We start from the raw sequence: 14,686 nt of genomic DNA on the forward strand, positions 1-14,686 counted from the left end.
TTGCAAGAAATTATTGTCCAATATATTTTTCCGTAATAAAGTTTTTTCGCATTTAATATGGAAATCTATCATTGAGTAATTTTTTTTTTTAATTCCGAATAATTTACTCGTCATATGGAATTTCTCACAACTAAATTTTATTTCTGAACAAAATTTTTATTGAGTCTAATTAACTACTACAGTGTAACTTAGCAAATGAAAATATTAAAAATAACTAAAAATATACAAAGTATTTCAGTACTGCCTATTTAAGTTTTAAAATATTTCTCATAGACTATTTAGAATCATATAGCATTAGGAACACCAGAGCTAGATTAAGCCTTATGTGGGCTTTCGATTAAAGTAAATTTGGCTTCTCTTTTTTTTCCTCTCTCAGCCTTCTGCTATCCTTCGCGTATAAAAAAATAGTTTCATACTAAATGTTAAGCAGAACGATAAAATTATAAAACTTTCTTAACATTGTCTAAATATTCCAACACAAAATTTGCAATGGCGATCGACTTTCAAGTCAGTTAGCCAAAAAAAAAAAAAAAAAAAAAAGTGATCATTAAAAGTGTTATTAGAGTGAACATCTGAAGCGAATTTGGAAACATGAAGGCAGTCCCAAGAAGGGTTTCCAGAAATTTAAATAGTACTTGATTTTCAAATTCAGTAAATTAAATGAAAACGCAAAGCAAGATTAGCTCAGAAAAAAAAAATATTTCAACTATTTCCCCTGAAGTTGCACTGTTGGAAATTCGGACCTGAGAAACACAGGATCTTAATTTTCATTGTTGTTTACTAGAGCATAGAAATCATGGACATTAACACACTTGAAATAAAGACCCGCCAGTAACACTAGGTGCATTTACGAAATGTATTGAAAATGTGTGAAGATGTATCTACGAATTGAAGAATGCCTGAAGTTTTAGTACATTACGAACAGCTACGGAAGATATAGGAGCGACAAGTTTTCAAAAGTTCTGTACACCTAATATTTCAGATGACTTGAGAAAAAATAATCATGACTGGATGGGTTCGATCATAACACTGACTGTTATATGAAACAAGGTACCTCTCCATATACGTCCATATCTAAATGTCATGCAACTTGTTGACGAATGCCCTGGACGATATTGAAAACAGGAAACATTGTATCGGAACTATATTTCGTGATACATGGATTGTTAGATCTGTTAATCATTCGAATCAGTTCCAATGCAGTTCTGATGAAACTTTTCCCTAAAAAAATAATTTTGTAATTCCGTCCATTCAGATCAGAGAGTACGGAATATAAATCTGATTTGTATGCCTGATAAGATCGACAAAAAATTATTTAAATGTTTATCAAGTTTGGGATTACTTGTCAAGTGACGAAAGAAACTCCTGACTTTGCATGTCTAGTTGACTCCGTTTAAGTTTAAATTAGTTATATTAAAGTCTCGTTCGAAAGCAACACTAGAGTTATTTTGAGACGGATTTCGTAGTTTTGAATCGCGATCAGAAGATGGAATGACACCTGAGCTGATACCCCCTCTCCAAAGTTTCACATCACACCAGCGGGAGGGCATTTGGCCCCGACGGATTTAACGTGCATCAGGTCCACTTACACGACGGTTCTTCGATAGAATCGGGTCTCGAACTTGAAGTCCTTCATTTCCGAAGCCGAAACCTTATCACCAGGCCACGGTGGCCTCAAATTGATTATGATTTTTCCTTGAGCAGTTTCGATTTTCCCGAAGTTTATACGTGCTGCATAAAAACTTGCTTATCCATAGAAGTTCCGGCTATTTTGAATCTGCAACTAAGAAGTACATTGATACATGCTGACTCAGTTAGATATCAATGAAGATTATTAAAAAAAAAATAGAAAGAATTCTACAAGAAGTTTAACAATCATTCAAACTTAACGTTTGTATTTCTTTTCTTGCAAAAGAGCAGTTAAGATTTTCTTAATAATAAATTAAATAACAAAGTTTTTTTAACATGAAGTAGAAATACATGCATTTACTGAGAAATAAGAAGAAAAAAAATGAAAAAACCAGAAGCATGAAATGGAATAGAAAATCGACTCTTGATAGTTTTCGTCACCATTATACTAATAAAATGCCTTCATGGTTCTATAAACAATATCATGCTGCATGAAACTGGAAATCTCATGCATCGCTTCATTTGGTGATTTACAATCTGCCAATAAATAAGTATGAATAGCTGCAATGAATCGTATAATCATAAGACAGATGAATCGTTTTCCTTGACAGATCGATGTATTCTCGGAATTAAATAAAACTTGTTATTGTCAGAAGTTCCGAAGAAAAATCGATTTCAATGACGAATCGATATCACTCACCATCTGTCAGGCAGCAGGTAACAGATGACGTAAGGGTCAGGCAGACCACTGTTGTCGCGTGACGTCACCAGGTTCCGAGCACGGACGATGGTCACGTAGAGGATCCCTGCTTTCGAGTCGTGGCACACTTGGAGCTGGAAAAAAAAAAAAAAGATTTTTTTTTTTCATTATTTTTAAAGCGAAATTCAGATGGTTTGTTAGTTGAGTCTTAAAAAAAATTAATTTGCAAGAATTCTATGTAATTTTTATAATCTGTTTCTTTGCTTTTCATACAAATTTTTTTTAAATAAATAAAATTGTTAAATAGATACCGAGACGATAGTTAACCATTAATTTAATGAATTTCTCCATATCCCATTGAGATTAACTTCAATGTTTACAGCAAGCCCAATGCCAGCAACGAGATTATTTTTCTTGTCCAGGACACCAACTGTGAATCCATGACACCGATACCTCGTAAAATCCTTATTACTCATTTCTCATGCTATTATTAGCTATTATGATTTATTTGTACCATATTGAATGTTAAGTAATATAAAATGTTTGAATCAGGTGGAAATCCATAATTTGTCTTAGCATTCACCATTATCAGAAAACCAATATTTCTGAAAAGTAAATGACAAGAAATATACATTATAAGAAAAAAGTACTAGATGATTAAGAAGACCTAAGGGATATCGAGAAAAAAAATATTTTCCTGAAATTATGCTTAAAAACAAAGGCTGAACATGCAAATGAAATTTACTATCTAAATTTAGATATGACATGAAAAAGGTGGCAATACAATGATAATTCTATTTCCATTTTTATGCATTGGTGTCAATCGATTAAAAAATCATTTTTTAAAAATATTTTGTTTGTAACATAGAAATACGAGTTTTTAACGAACTTTTTGATGGAGCTTTAGAAGAAAGCAGTGAATATAGAATGTTACGTGTTTTTAATTCCTTAAAAAAAGGATGATAGTACTTTGATTTCATTTATGCAGCATATTCCTATCATTCTTTCAAGGTCGTGCACGTGCCGAGAATTTCCGAAAATGATCTGAATTCAAAGAAAAATGACAGTTTGTAAAGAAATACATAATAGAAAAATATAACAAATTTACCTGCGTTTCACCAAAATATTTCTTCTGAGAATTTTCTTTAAACGAGAAGACATCATTTTGATTTCATTAATTCTGTGTGTTCCTATCACACTTTCTTGGTCATTTAGTGAAAGCTCCCTGATATCTATTGAATTCATGGAAATACGACAAACACTCAACAAATAGATTTAACTAATTTACCTGTATTTCACCAGATATATCTTCCGCTCTGTACTTCTCCTAAAAACAAAGACAGAATAACTGTTTATTTGCAAAGTTTCATTTTACTTTTCCAAAGTAACAATTTCATTCATTAATTAAGTTACAAAATAATTTAAAAGACATTTAAACGTTTTGAAATACATATCATACACAAAGACACATACAAGGTATCTCAAAATCGTAGAACAAGCTTTTATTTCCTTAAATATTGCATGTAGGCATACACTTAAAATTATAAAGTTTATTAAATGAGGTGGGTAGTTGTATGAAAATGTTTTTGTTTAATATCTTCCAATAAAATATCTTCCAATTCCAATAAACAATTCCAATAAAATATCTTCCAATACATCTATTCACTTTTGGAGGATATTTCTTGTATATATTGACAGTTTGGTAATTTTTATTTAATAATTTAATTAAATCAAATTTTTCATTGGCTTCTCTACTAAGTGTGTATGTGCATTCTATGTGTATTCACTAAAATAATAAAATAATCAGATTGATGGAAAACTGATTTCGGGCACAGAGATATATTGTGACGGCATTGAACAGTGGAGATAAGAATGAAATCCTGTTGTCAGTAGCACATTCCCTGACTACAACAGAACAAAAAATTTCGACAAGGACAGACCGACATCAAAGTCCCAATCGCACACAAAAATGGAAGCAAGAAAGTATAGAGGCAAGTCGTTGTCCACAACACATTCTCAGATTCAAAAGGTTTGCGGTTGCATGTGCCCTTGAAAATAAATTATCGACTATTTGATGCAATTTAGCTATTCTAAGCGGAAAACAGTTTTCATGATATAAACGCAATTCGAGACAGTTATTTGCCACTTTCCTTTTGTTCCTCTCCTGAATGCATGTTTGCATTGAATGTCAGATGGTCACGGGATTTTAATGGGATCACGTGACTTCCTATAGCACTCAATAATTGCTTTAACTATCCTCCAAGGCTTCGATGGTGTGAAATCGTGATAGCGTGATCCATAGCAGAACCAGACTGTTTTAATTTCGAAATATACCATTTGTTGCTTGCGGCATTAGGTCACAGCATAGCAAACACAGTTCTGGATATTAGTGAGCTTGTGGCAGCGACATCACAAGAATCGACTGATCTCTGAATGTATGTTGTAAAATAACAAAAAGAAGAATCACTGACCTTGTTCATCTCGCTGTCTCCTTTCTCGTTGACAGGAGAGACGATTCTTTGCTGTCTTCTGCTGGATCCTTGATAGCCCCTGGAGGGAGACGAAGAACCCCCGTAGTTGGAATTATTCACCCCTAAAACATACAAAAACTTGTTTTAAGGGAAGAGTAGTTTATATGAGAGCTCATAAAATTCGATAATTTTCAAAAATGACGAAACATGTTCATGGCATTCAGATTTTCAAAATACAAGAAGATTATTAAAAAGGTTTCTCCTATATATATATGGTCTATCCGCTCAGTCAATCAAAAGGAAATTTCAGATGTTGTATTGTATAGGTATGCAATGATTGTGATTAATTAAAAACAATAGAACTCACACAGTTAAAGTCACAAAGAAAATATTTCGAAATTCTTAGAAGACAACACATATATATATTTTTCCTGTGCACCTTGATCAACGCATCGAAAAAACATAAATAGTGATGGAAAGATAGAAGATACTGTTAATAAAAAATGGCGCAAAAGAATGCAAGTTCACTACGCTTTTTGTGGTTGTTGTGGTTATAGACACCACAGCAGAAGCTGCAGAAGTGAGGATTCCAACTGCATTAACTGCTACGAGAGCAGCAGATTGAGAGGTACTAACTTCAACGTGCGGCACAAAGCCATCGACAATCAATGCCCCTGCTACCAAAAAGAGGTAGCAGCTTACAAAAAATCAAGGGACTATTATTAGTATGGACCGTATTAATTTTGAAAATTCTTCCTTTCCCTTTAACATCGCGACAGCCTCTACTCAAGACCCTCTAAAAATACTCCAAATAAATTTAGCTAGAGCTAAAGCATCCACCAACCAGCTTCATTTGACAGCAAGTACGATTAAACCGGATATCATCCTAGTGCAAGAACAATACCACTATAACAACGAAATCCCTGGAATTCCAAATTCATGGAAAACATTTAGTTCCACTAATCAGAAAGCTGCAATTCTCATCCCGTCAGCCCAAATAAAACCTGCTCTATTTGCAACAAAAGTCAACGTGGTAGCTGTAAAAATTCAAACATCCTCCTATCCCATCACAATAATTTCTGCCTAATCCTCACCAGCACAAGATGTCAGCACAACTCTCCAAGAAATCCAAGAGACCATTACCAGCCTCCCGGAGGAAAAGATTATCATCGGCGCTGATCTCAATGGGCACAACACCCTTTGGGGGTACAGATCCAATGACAACAGAGGCAATGAAATCTTGGATTTTATCTTAGCAAATAATTTATACCTTTGATAAATTATTTGCTGTTATTTCTTTAATTAATTAACCAATGCTGTTATTTCTTTCCAAAGAAATAACAGCATTGGCTGGCCAGATCTGACATTATGTTCCCAATCAATTATAGACTCTTCCATTAACTGGGAGGTTCTGGATGATATTTCCTTAAGTGACCATAGATATATACAAACAACAATAGCATCCACTATAGATAACCAGTTCTACAAAAGATACAAGACACGCCATGGGAATCATTCTAGATTTCTCAATATACTTGGTAAAGATATTTATTATTTAGAAAATAAAATAGCAACAGCAAGAAATTCCAGAGAGCTAAATGACGCTACAATAGTTCTTCAAAACTCTATTATTAATGCCTGCAACAAAACCTTTAAGATCAAAAAACAGCTTTTGTTAACGAAACCAAACTGGTGGACAGACAAATTAGAAATTCATAAAAAGAAAGTTAGAGCACTGAGAAAGGGAGCACAGAGGGCACCAGAAATTGAAAAGCAGTGGAGATACCAGATCTTCAAGAAAGAAAAAAACAGAATACAAAAAGCATATTAAAAAAGCAAAAAATACGGGCTGGAGAAATTTCTGCAGTTCAGCCTCCAACCCATATGGAAAGCATTACAAAGCCGCCTTCCGGAAATCTGTTTTCCCATCTCAAATCCCATACCTGATGAACAGTGACCCAAAAGGAAGTCTGAAAGAAGCAGTGCGAACCATCTTGGACCAGATTTTCCCATCTCCTGCTATTTCAACTAACTATAATTTAAACACTTCAACGCAGCCACTTGACCCTCCATTTTCCCTCCAAGAAATTTCAATGATTATAGACAACCTTCCGTCAGGTAAAGCTCCCGGTATTGATGGAATTGACAACCTCCTTCTTAAAATTATACACAATCGCTTTCATAATATCATCCCAACTCTCTTTAATAAGTGCCTAGAATTAAGTTGCTTCCCAGATTCCTTGAAAATAGGAAATATTATTTTATTCCAAAAACAAGGGAAAGATCAGTGACTGGCATCTTCATATCGACCCATTTCTCTCCTGCCAACAACCGGGAAGGTGCTAGAGAAATTAATGACTCAAAGGTTAACTTATCATCTTGAGACCACTAATAGCCTCAGCGAGCGTCAACATGGGTTTAGGGAAAGTAAATCTGTAGACACAGCCATCCATGAGCTGATAAACAAAATTCAAGCTGCAAGAAGAGAGGGCAAGCATGTCTTAGTGCTCTCTATTGATATAAAAGGAGCCTTTGACAACTTGCAACACAAAGAAATTCTCAAAAGTCTGGATGAAAGTCCCTGTCCTTTAAACACCAATCGCCTCTTTCACAGTCTCCTCCAAAACAGGAAAGTGACCCTAATGACTCCAGAAGGTAGGGCCATGAAAGATCAGAAACAAGGCTGCCCTCAAGGATCATGCAGTGGTCCCGCTCTCTGGAATCTCGTAGCCAACGAAATTCTCAAGCAGGTCTGGCCAGAAAATGTGCACATGCAGGCCTTTGCAGATTATTTTGTACTGGTTATCGAAGCGGACACAAAAAATAGCCTGGAAAGAGAAACTGAACTTGCAATAGCCAAATTTAACGCCTGGTGCTCAAATAATCAACTTCCCATCTCCACGGAAAAAACAACCCATATTTTATTCAGCAAAATGGCGAGAGGCCCCAGAATCCTGTGGAATGGAGACAAATCTATTAAATCTATTAAATATTTAGGAGTCCACATTGATGATCAATTAAACTGGCTGGAACACATAGAAAAACAAGGAGAAAAGGCCATTAAAATGCACCAAAACCTCAAAAGAATCGCCGGAAGCACATGGGGAATCTTTCAGAAACACAAAAGAGTTCTCTACAAGACAGTAGTTGAGAGAATGCTCGCCCATGGTTCATCAGCGTGGTGTCTAAACCCAACATATAGAATGAAGAGGAAGCTCTCCACCATTCAGAGACCATTTCTTCTCTACATTTCAGGTGCTTACCGCACAACTCCAACAGCAGCGCTACAAACCATTCTCGGCATTCCACCCCTGCACCTGCAATTACAGTTTGAAGCCAGACTGACGACAATATATTGCCTAAGAATCCCTCTTCCGCATAATATAACAGAGATACAACCAGAAGATCTTGAGAAGAAAGCAACTGGTTGGTCTACTCACCCTTCACAGCATCTCAATCCCAACCAAATTTCTTTGGAAGATGAAGGAATAAATTTATCTCAAATAAATAATATCAATATCTTCACAGATGGCTCAAAAACAGAACATGGAGTTGGAGCTGCGTTTTGTGTTCTGTTCAATGATTCCTGGTCCTACCTCTGGTCTGCCAAATTGAATGACAACAATACCGTTTTCCAAGCTGAACTCACTGCACTTCATGAAGCAGTAAAATATACATCTCAGTTTTCAAACAACAATACTTTTAAAATACATGTTGACAATAGAGCTAGTATCATGGCATCTTCAAATCCAAAGAGCACAAACCAAAAAGCAAGAGAAATTTTTGGTGTCCTGCTTTCAAAACCAACAATAAAAATTTCATGGGTTAAAGCACATGCGGGCAATATAGGCAATGAAAACGCAGATCAACTGGCAAAGGACGCAACGCAAAATGGGCAATTTTATATACAAACAAAGATACCAAAACCACATATAAAAGCCCTCCTCCGGAAAGACATGCTTGAGGAATGGCAAGGATATTAGAGCAATGGTGTCACGTAGAAAAATTTTTAACATCCTGCCTTCAGTCAACCTTAATCCCACTAACTGGAACAGAGAGGAAATTATTTTCTTCTCAGAACACGGCCCTTTTCCTGCCTACCTCAAAAGGTTCAATCTGTCTGATAGTGACCAGTGCAGTTGTGGTGGGATAGGCACCGCACTTCATTATGCTACGGAATGAATCCTTACAATCTCCTGGCATATGAAAAAACCATCACCAAGCCATGAACAGGAATGGCGGAAAAGAGACGCCGGCAACTTCCTTTCAAGGCAAAAAATACACAGTATAATCAAATTTATAAGTGGAAATAGAGACCTATTCTTGCCTCCATAGCACTCAACATCAAGTCTCCTACCAAAAAAGACTAAGGGAAAAAACAAGCACTGCAGTCTCCTGTCACACATTGCAATCAAACAGAGATTGTCTTCATTTCCATTTCTCAAATTATTTCCATCTAATTTTTTTAACTGCATCCTGATCTACTATATCATAAAAAATAAGTGAACACAGATTATATGTATATTTTTACAAATTTTATCTCTCAATCTGCATTATATTTCTAAGTTTATTACTACAAATTATATTTCTAAGTTGAAAAATTATGTAAACGGTCTCATCATAATATAATTTCTTATATAATTGTAAATTCTGTAATAGTTATTTTTGTTTCGTTTTCCTATTGTAAATATTTTGTTAATTAAATAAAATTCCCGTAACATGCCTACCAAACCGTTCAGTGACCAGAATTGTCACGGATACGGGGGTATGAGACGGCGTTCTGTTCTAATAAAAAATGGCGGTATAAAACATTTGCAAAAAAAAAAAAAAACCGTTGTAAAGGAATTATGATAATACGAGAGGAGAAGGGGAAAATCTTTTTATTGGAGTTACAAGTTTTCGACGAGAACACCTTCACAGACAATAACGCATTTCTTGCGAAAATGATGAAGACCCTAACATTGCAAAAAGAATCTGCAAAACTTTGAGTTAACATAGATCGTTCAATAATGACAAATCTCTTGGATTTGATGTGTTCAAAGTGTGGCCGGGGAATCGCTATATCCATGAAATTGCAAAGTTAAGAGAAGTGATACTATTGCCCAAATTCTATTACCGGACTTGTCGCAAATATAAGGCGACGGTATGTGGAGGGGAGACATCTTTAATCTATACAATGTCATTAACGATATTTCGATGCTACAATTCTGAAATTATGTAATTCTGAAACATTGTTGTATACACAGCACCTGTGATGGAGCATAATTTCACAACTGTGGAGGTAGCCCTGTAAAACGAATGTGATTGCGATATCGTACCACATTTTAATTTTAGCTTCGTATAAAAGTACTAGTGCCACATCGTGAAACTTTTCTTCATGCCAGTAAATGTAATTCTTGATATTTATATTTCCCATTAAGAAGAAAAGAAGAAATGCACTCACAATTAAGAATTAGCAGGTATTATGCCCCATAATCATCCGTCCATAAACGTCTACTATTTTCATCATATCTGATGAGGAAAAAAATCGTAAAGTTGACACACAGTTACTTTTCCTTGTTACTTGTTGCAACATTTGGGCACATCAGAATCGATAAGAAAATATCCGCAGAACAGAGTGCAAAGCTAGTAGCCTTCCGTGCATCCAAATTGAGGGTTACGTTTCTTGCAGTATGCGATGGAATTGCAGTAATCGTAATATACCTCAATACTTCTTTATACCGTAATGCTTCCGCAACAAATTCAACCGGGAAAGATTGTCATCCTGATCGTGATCTACCCTGCATCTAATTTATTCAATTCTTTTAAACAAATAATGTACAGTTTTTACGAAACATGGGCCTTGTCTTAATATTTCGCCAATAAACTTGCACAGTTTCCTAAATTTTTTCCTGTTCAGATAAAAAAGCTTTATCCATTCACCTCGTTGTTTTCTTGTATCATCTTGTTGGTACGTTCGAACACCTAATTAAAGCAACAATCTTCCCACACTGCTTATTAAATGTTTTCTACAAGCTATGATTTGCACATGGAGTTCTTTGATTAGTACTTCTACTATCTATCCCCGTGAATTATGCAAAACACTTCAGTGCACATCCTCTGCACATTCATCTTTAGTCTTATAAAATGATCTTCGTTGCAAATGTTTTGCGGCATCAATTTTCGTCATAGGTATATCGTTCCAACGTCATTTCTGGCCATACAAGGTGATGATCAATTTACACTGAAAAAAACAACATGTAATGCTATTCGAAAATTTAGATTTGTTTTTCACTGTAATCATAGCCGTGAGAGATCTATTGTTTTGAATCATTGCAATTTTGCGCGCATATTTTCAAATAACAATATTTGTAATTTCTTTTCGATTAGCTGAGTGGGTAAGCCGCTAGGAGTTCGTACATAAAGGAGTATTTTTATGATAGCCCAGCATTTTTATCACATTGTCTTAGTTTTCTACAAAAAGGTTTTAAGATAGCATAATTGTTTTATCTTCTAAAGAAATCTGAAAAAAATCCTCGGAAATCATTTTTAAATGTAAAAAAAATAATCAGATATTTTAATTTTTATAAGACTGATTCTTATACTATTATAAATAAAATAGCACAAAATGAAAAATAAGAAGAAGAAAAATAAAAAATAAAAATATCGCCAAACCGACAATTTTGTAGCTAAGTGAAGGAAGAAAATTGCATAGACATATTTCTGAGTGAAACCAATTTCTAAATGGAACCTCCAATGTTTCCAGAGAACTTTGACGTCACTACGGAGAAATGAAAAAAATTATTGGCATCTAAGATTAAGGGCATGTATTTCTCAAGCAATGAGAAAAAAAGATGGCGACCGGGGCATCTAAAACACGTAAACATGATCATCTAGAAGAATAACTGACAAGCTAATTATGGATTTTTATTTATTTTGAGCCTCTTTTTTCTTGTAAATTTTACAAAGACTAAAATAGAATCTAAGATATTTTAATGACTGTTTTTCTGCGAAAGAAAGATTCTTTGTGTGTTGAACATAGTTTCTCTGTTTCGTTCTCACTTATGTTGTTGTTTCTTATGACACTTGTCATAGACAAGCCTGCTGACGAAGTCAGCGATTTTAAGCCAAGAGAGTGTCTCTTGTTTCAGCAGCGCCATCTAGAACCAAGAGTACGTCTTAGCCACGACGTACGTTGAATATTCCATCTAAATTCTTACTATTGTGCAACAAAATTCTTACCCTGATGATATGCCTAAAAGAAGGGGGTGGGGAGATGAAGTGGGTGAAGTCAGTATCGTGAAATTATCGTTGGTACTAATAATTCATTTCAACTATTATTGCTTGCACAGTATTGAAATGAATAAGAATCTATAATTCTTTTGAAATTATGCAAACATTGTTATAATCATTGAAAACTGTAAACAACAATAAATTTTTATAAATATTTTTTGGGCCGACAATATGATGATTAACTGACCAATAATGATGTATGAATGAATATAATCAGGTTAACAATAATTATTTGATTCAATCAGCGAAAATCGAGCACTTTAGTACCGAGATTGACTTCGTAGGAAAAATTCAAATAGAAGGATGAAAAGTTGCCATGTAATTAAACTGGTTCATCCTGAGGCACAATAATGTTGGTAAAGTTAGGTAATAATATATTTCATTAGTATAACATGGAGATACAGTATGCTGATAAAGTGAAGGGTACACTTATATTATTTTGGTTTCACTAAAATCACTTTTGATCTCGGTCAATTATAAACATTGATTTACGAATGTGCATAGTCAAATCAATCTATTAGCTTCGTGAAGAGTGAAAAAACTGACCTTCATCGGCCGGCGGCTGGTAGTAATTCTCATTGTCGTAGTTCCTGTTGTAGCCGTCGGTGTCGCTCCTGGACGACCGGTATCCCCCAGACTGGTGAGGGTGGCTATAATTTCGTCCCCCGTGTCTTTCCCCGCCGCTGCTGCGAGACAATCGGTTTTGAGGGTGCTGATGATGGTGATGGTGATGGGAAGAGGAACGAGAACTCAACATGTTGAAGTCGCTGCATAAAGTGAATGAAATTAAATTTTTAGAAATTACCGATAGTTTTGGTTTTACAGCAAATAATTCACATGTTATTGCCTAGTTCCTAGTAGTTGAATATAAGTGAATTATATATCTCTCTTTTTTTTCTTTAGGAAGTACATAAATATGAATAATGAATATAAGACATATGAAAAAATACTCGATATTCACATAATACAAAACAAATACAAGCACATATTTCACATAGGCAATGACACGAACAGCAACAGTACACCACAATATATAGAGAAGTGTATAAAATAAAATATTTATTAAGACTACGAATGATCGACTTGTTTGTGTAACTAGAATATGTCTACTAGTTATCTCTAGTATCTTGAAACTGGTTAATTTTTTCAAGCTATTGTTGTTGCCGAAGGTGTTGCGGTTTAGGTCCTGAGAATCTTCTAGAGAAGGAATTCATTCGTTCTACTTTTTCTTATTTGTTTATTTGTGGAAAACTTCTCGCACCATTTGGTTATCTCTTATCTTACTACAAGACAGCAGGTTAAAGAATTTGCTTTTTCTCATGTGCGAAAGATGCAAATTATGAGTACCTTCCTGCGCATTTGTGATTTTTTTTATGTATATTTAAGCAGTCCTCAATTAATCTACAGAGGCCAAGAGAGACAGTTTCTAATAGGATAGAACTAATGTCAATGGTCCTGAATCTCTTCTTGTACCAATTTCTTCCAGTTTTTCAATTGCTGTGCTCTACTGAATTCAGACTTAATCGTTAGAAAATTTTGAACCGTCGAAGTGATTTTGGACATGTGGATATACAATCATCACATCTCTGCTATTCATCTTCTCTTAAATCTTTTGCTGGATGTGCCAATCCCATATACAGTAGTCAATTGGACATGTGGATATACAATCATCACAGCTCTGCTATCCATCTTCTCTTAAATCTTTTGCTGGATGTGCCAATCCCATATACAGTAGTCAAATTGCACCTCATCACTAAATCCTACAATTTGTGTGGTAATTTTTGATACAAATATCGCTTTAGATACTGTTTAGCAATTGTTGTTTTCAAGTATTTAATACATTTCTTCATTTGATATTTATTTATATATTCATATATATGGATGAGTGTTGTTGTCTACTTTTACTCAATACTAGATTATTGTGGTAAATAAATGCTTGTTATTGAAATATTATATTATTATAGATTATATTTCTATTGATATGAATCATTTGATTGCTTGCTGTTTTCAGGAATCAGGTTTCCTGAAAACAGCAAGTTTCGCGTCACTACTGACATCTAATGGAAAAGTGTCAATGATGAAGTAGTAATGTAGAGTAAGAGAGAAATTAATTATAAAAATTGGGTCACATGGTCACAGAGTAGTTGTCGGTAAAATTTTCAAATGAATTAATTAATTACTTTAAGTATTTCAATCCAGCTGCTTACTTATACATCGACTTCCTTTTAGCATCACAAGCACCATATTATAGTTCCATATTTTGTGTAATGTGGAAAAATATTGTAAATACCGAAGAATGTCGAACAATAATGCAAATATGGAACGTTGTATTCAAAAGACAGAATTTTTAAAAAGCATTTTTGCTATAAAATATAGAACAAAAGTATTAGTTTCGGCTTAATTTTTTCATTTCATTTCAGATTTAAATCCGAAAAAATTCACTGGAACTATTTTTCATTAAAAGCTGAATGTTTTATAATATTTTACAATATTGTGTAAACAACATTGAAAATTCTTTATTGAAAAAAAGTTGAGTTCTATATTGAAGATTATATAGTTCATTTTAGTTTAACAATTTTGATGAATGTTGTGACGTCAACATTGTATATTATGT

The 14,686-nt window shown here is 34.4% G+C and overlaps 1 protein-coding gene across 5 annotated transcripts in view; it reads right to left on the reverse strand.

Moving 5' to 3' along the window:
* Nucleotides 1–14,686, reverse strand: part of LOC129983809 (uncharacterized) — a 173,075-nt gene that overhangs the window by 22,161 nt on the left and 136,228 nt on the right. For all 5 annotated transcript variants that reach the window (XR_008785456.1, XR_008785457.1, XM_056093453.1 and 2 more), the window contains exons 21-24: nucleotides 12,619–12,839; nucleotides 4,801–4,922; nucleotides 3,618–3,656; nucleotides 2,330–2,463 (exon numbers count right to left, since the gene is read on the reverse strand). Coding sequence is in view for 3 of the 5 variants with exons in the window: in XM_056093453.1 (XP_055949428.1) it covers nucleotides 2,330–2,463; nucleotides 3,618–3,656; nucleotides 4,801–4,922; nucleotides 12,619–12,839 (516 nt within the window). In the remaining 2 variants the exon portion in view is untranslated. The remainder of the gene's footprint in view (nucleotides 1–2,329; nucleotides 2,464–3,617; nucleotides 3,657–4,800; nucleotides 4,923–12,618; nucleotides 12,840–14,686) is intronic.

This window comes from Argiope bruennichi, chromosome 9 (assembly GCF_947563725.1).
Source record: "Argiope bruennichi chromosome 9, qqArgBrue1.1, whole genome shotgun sequence".
NCBI classification, from domain to species: Eukaryota; Metazoa; Arthropoda; class Arachnida; order Araneae; family Araneidae; genus Argiope; species Argiope bruennichi.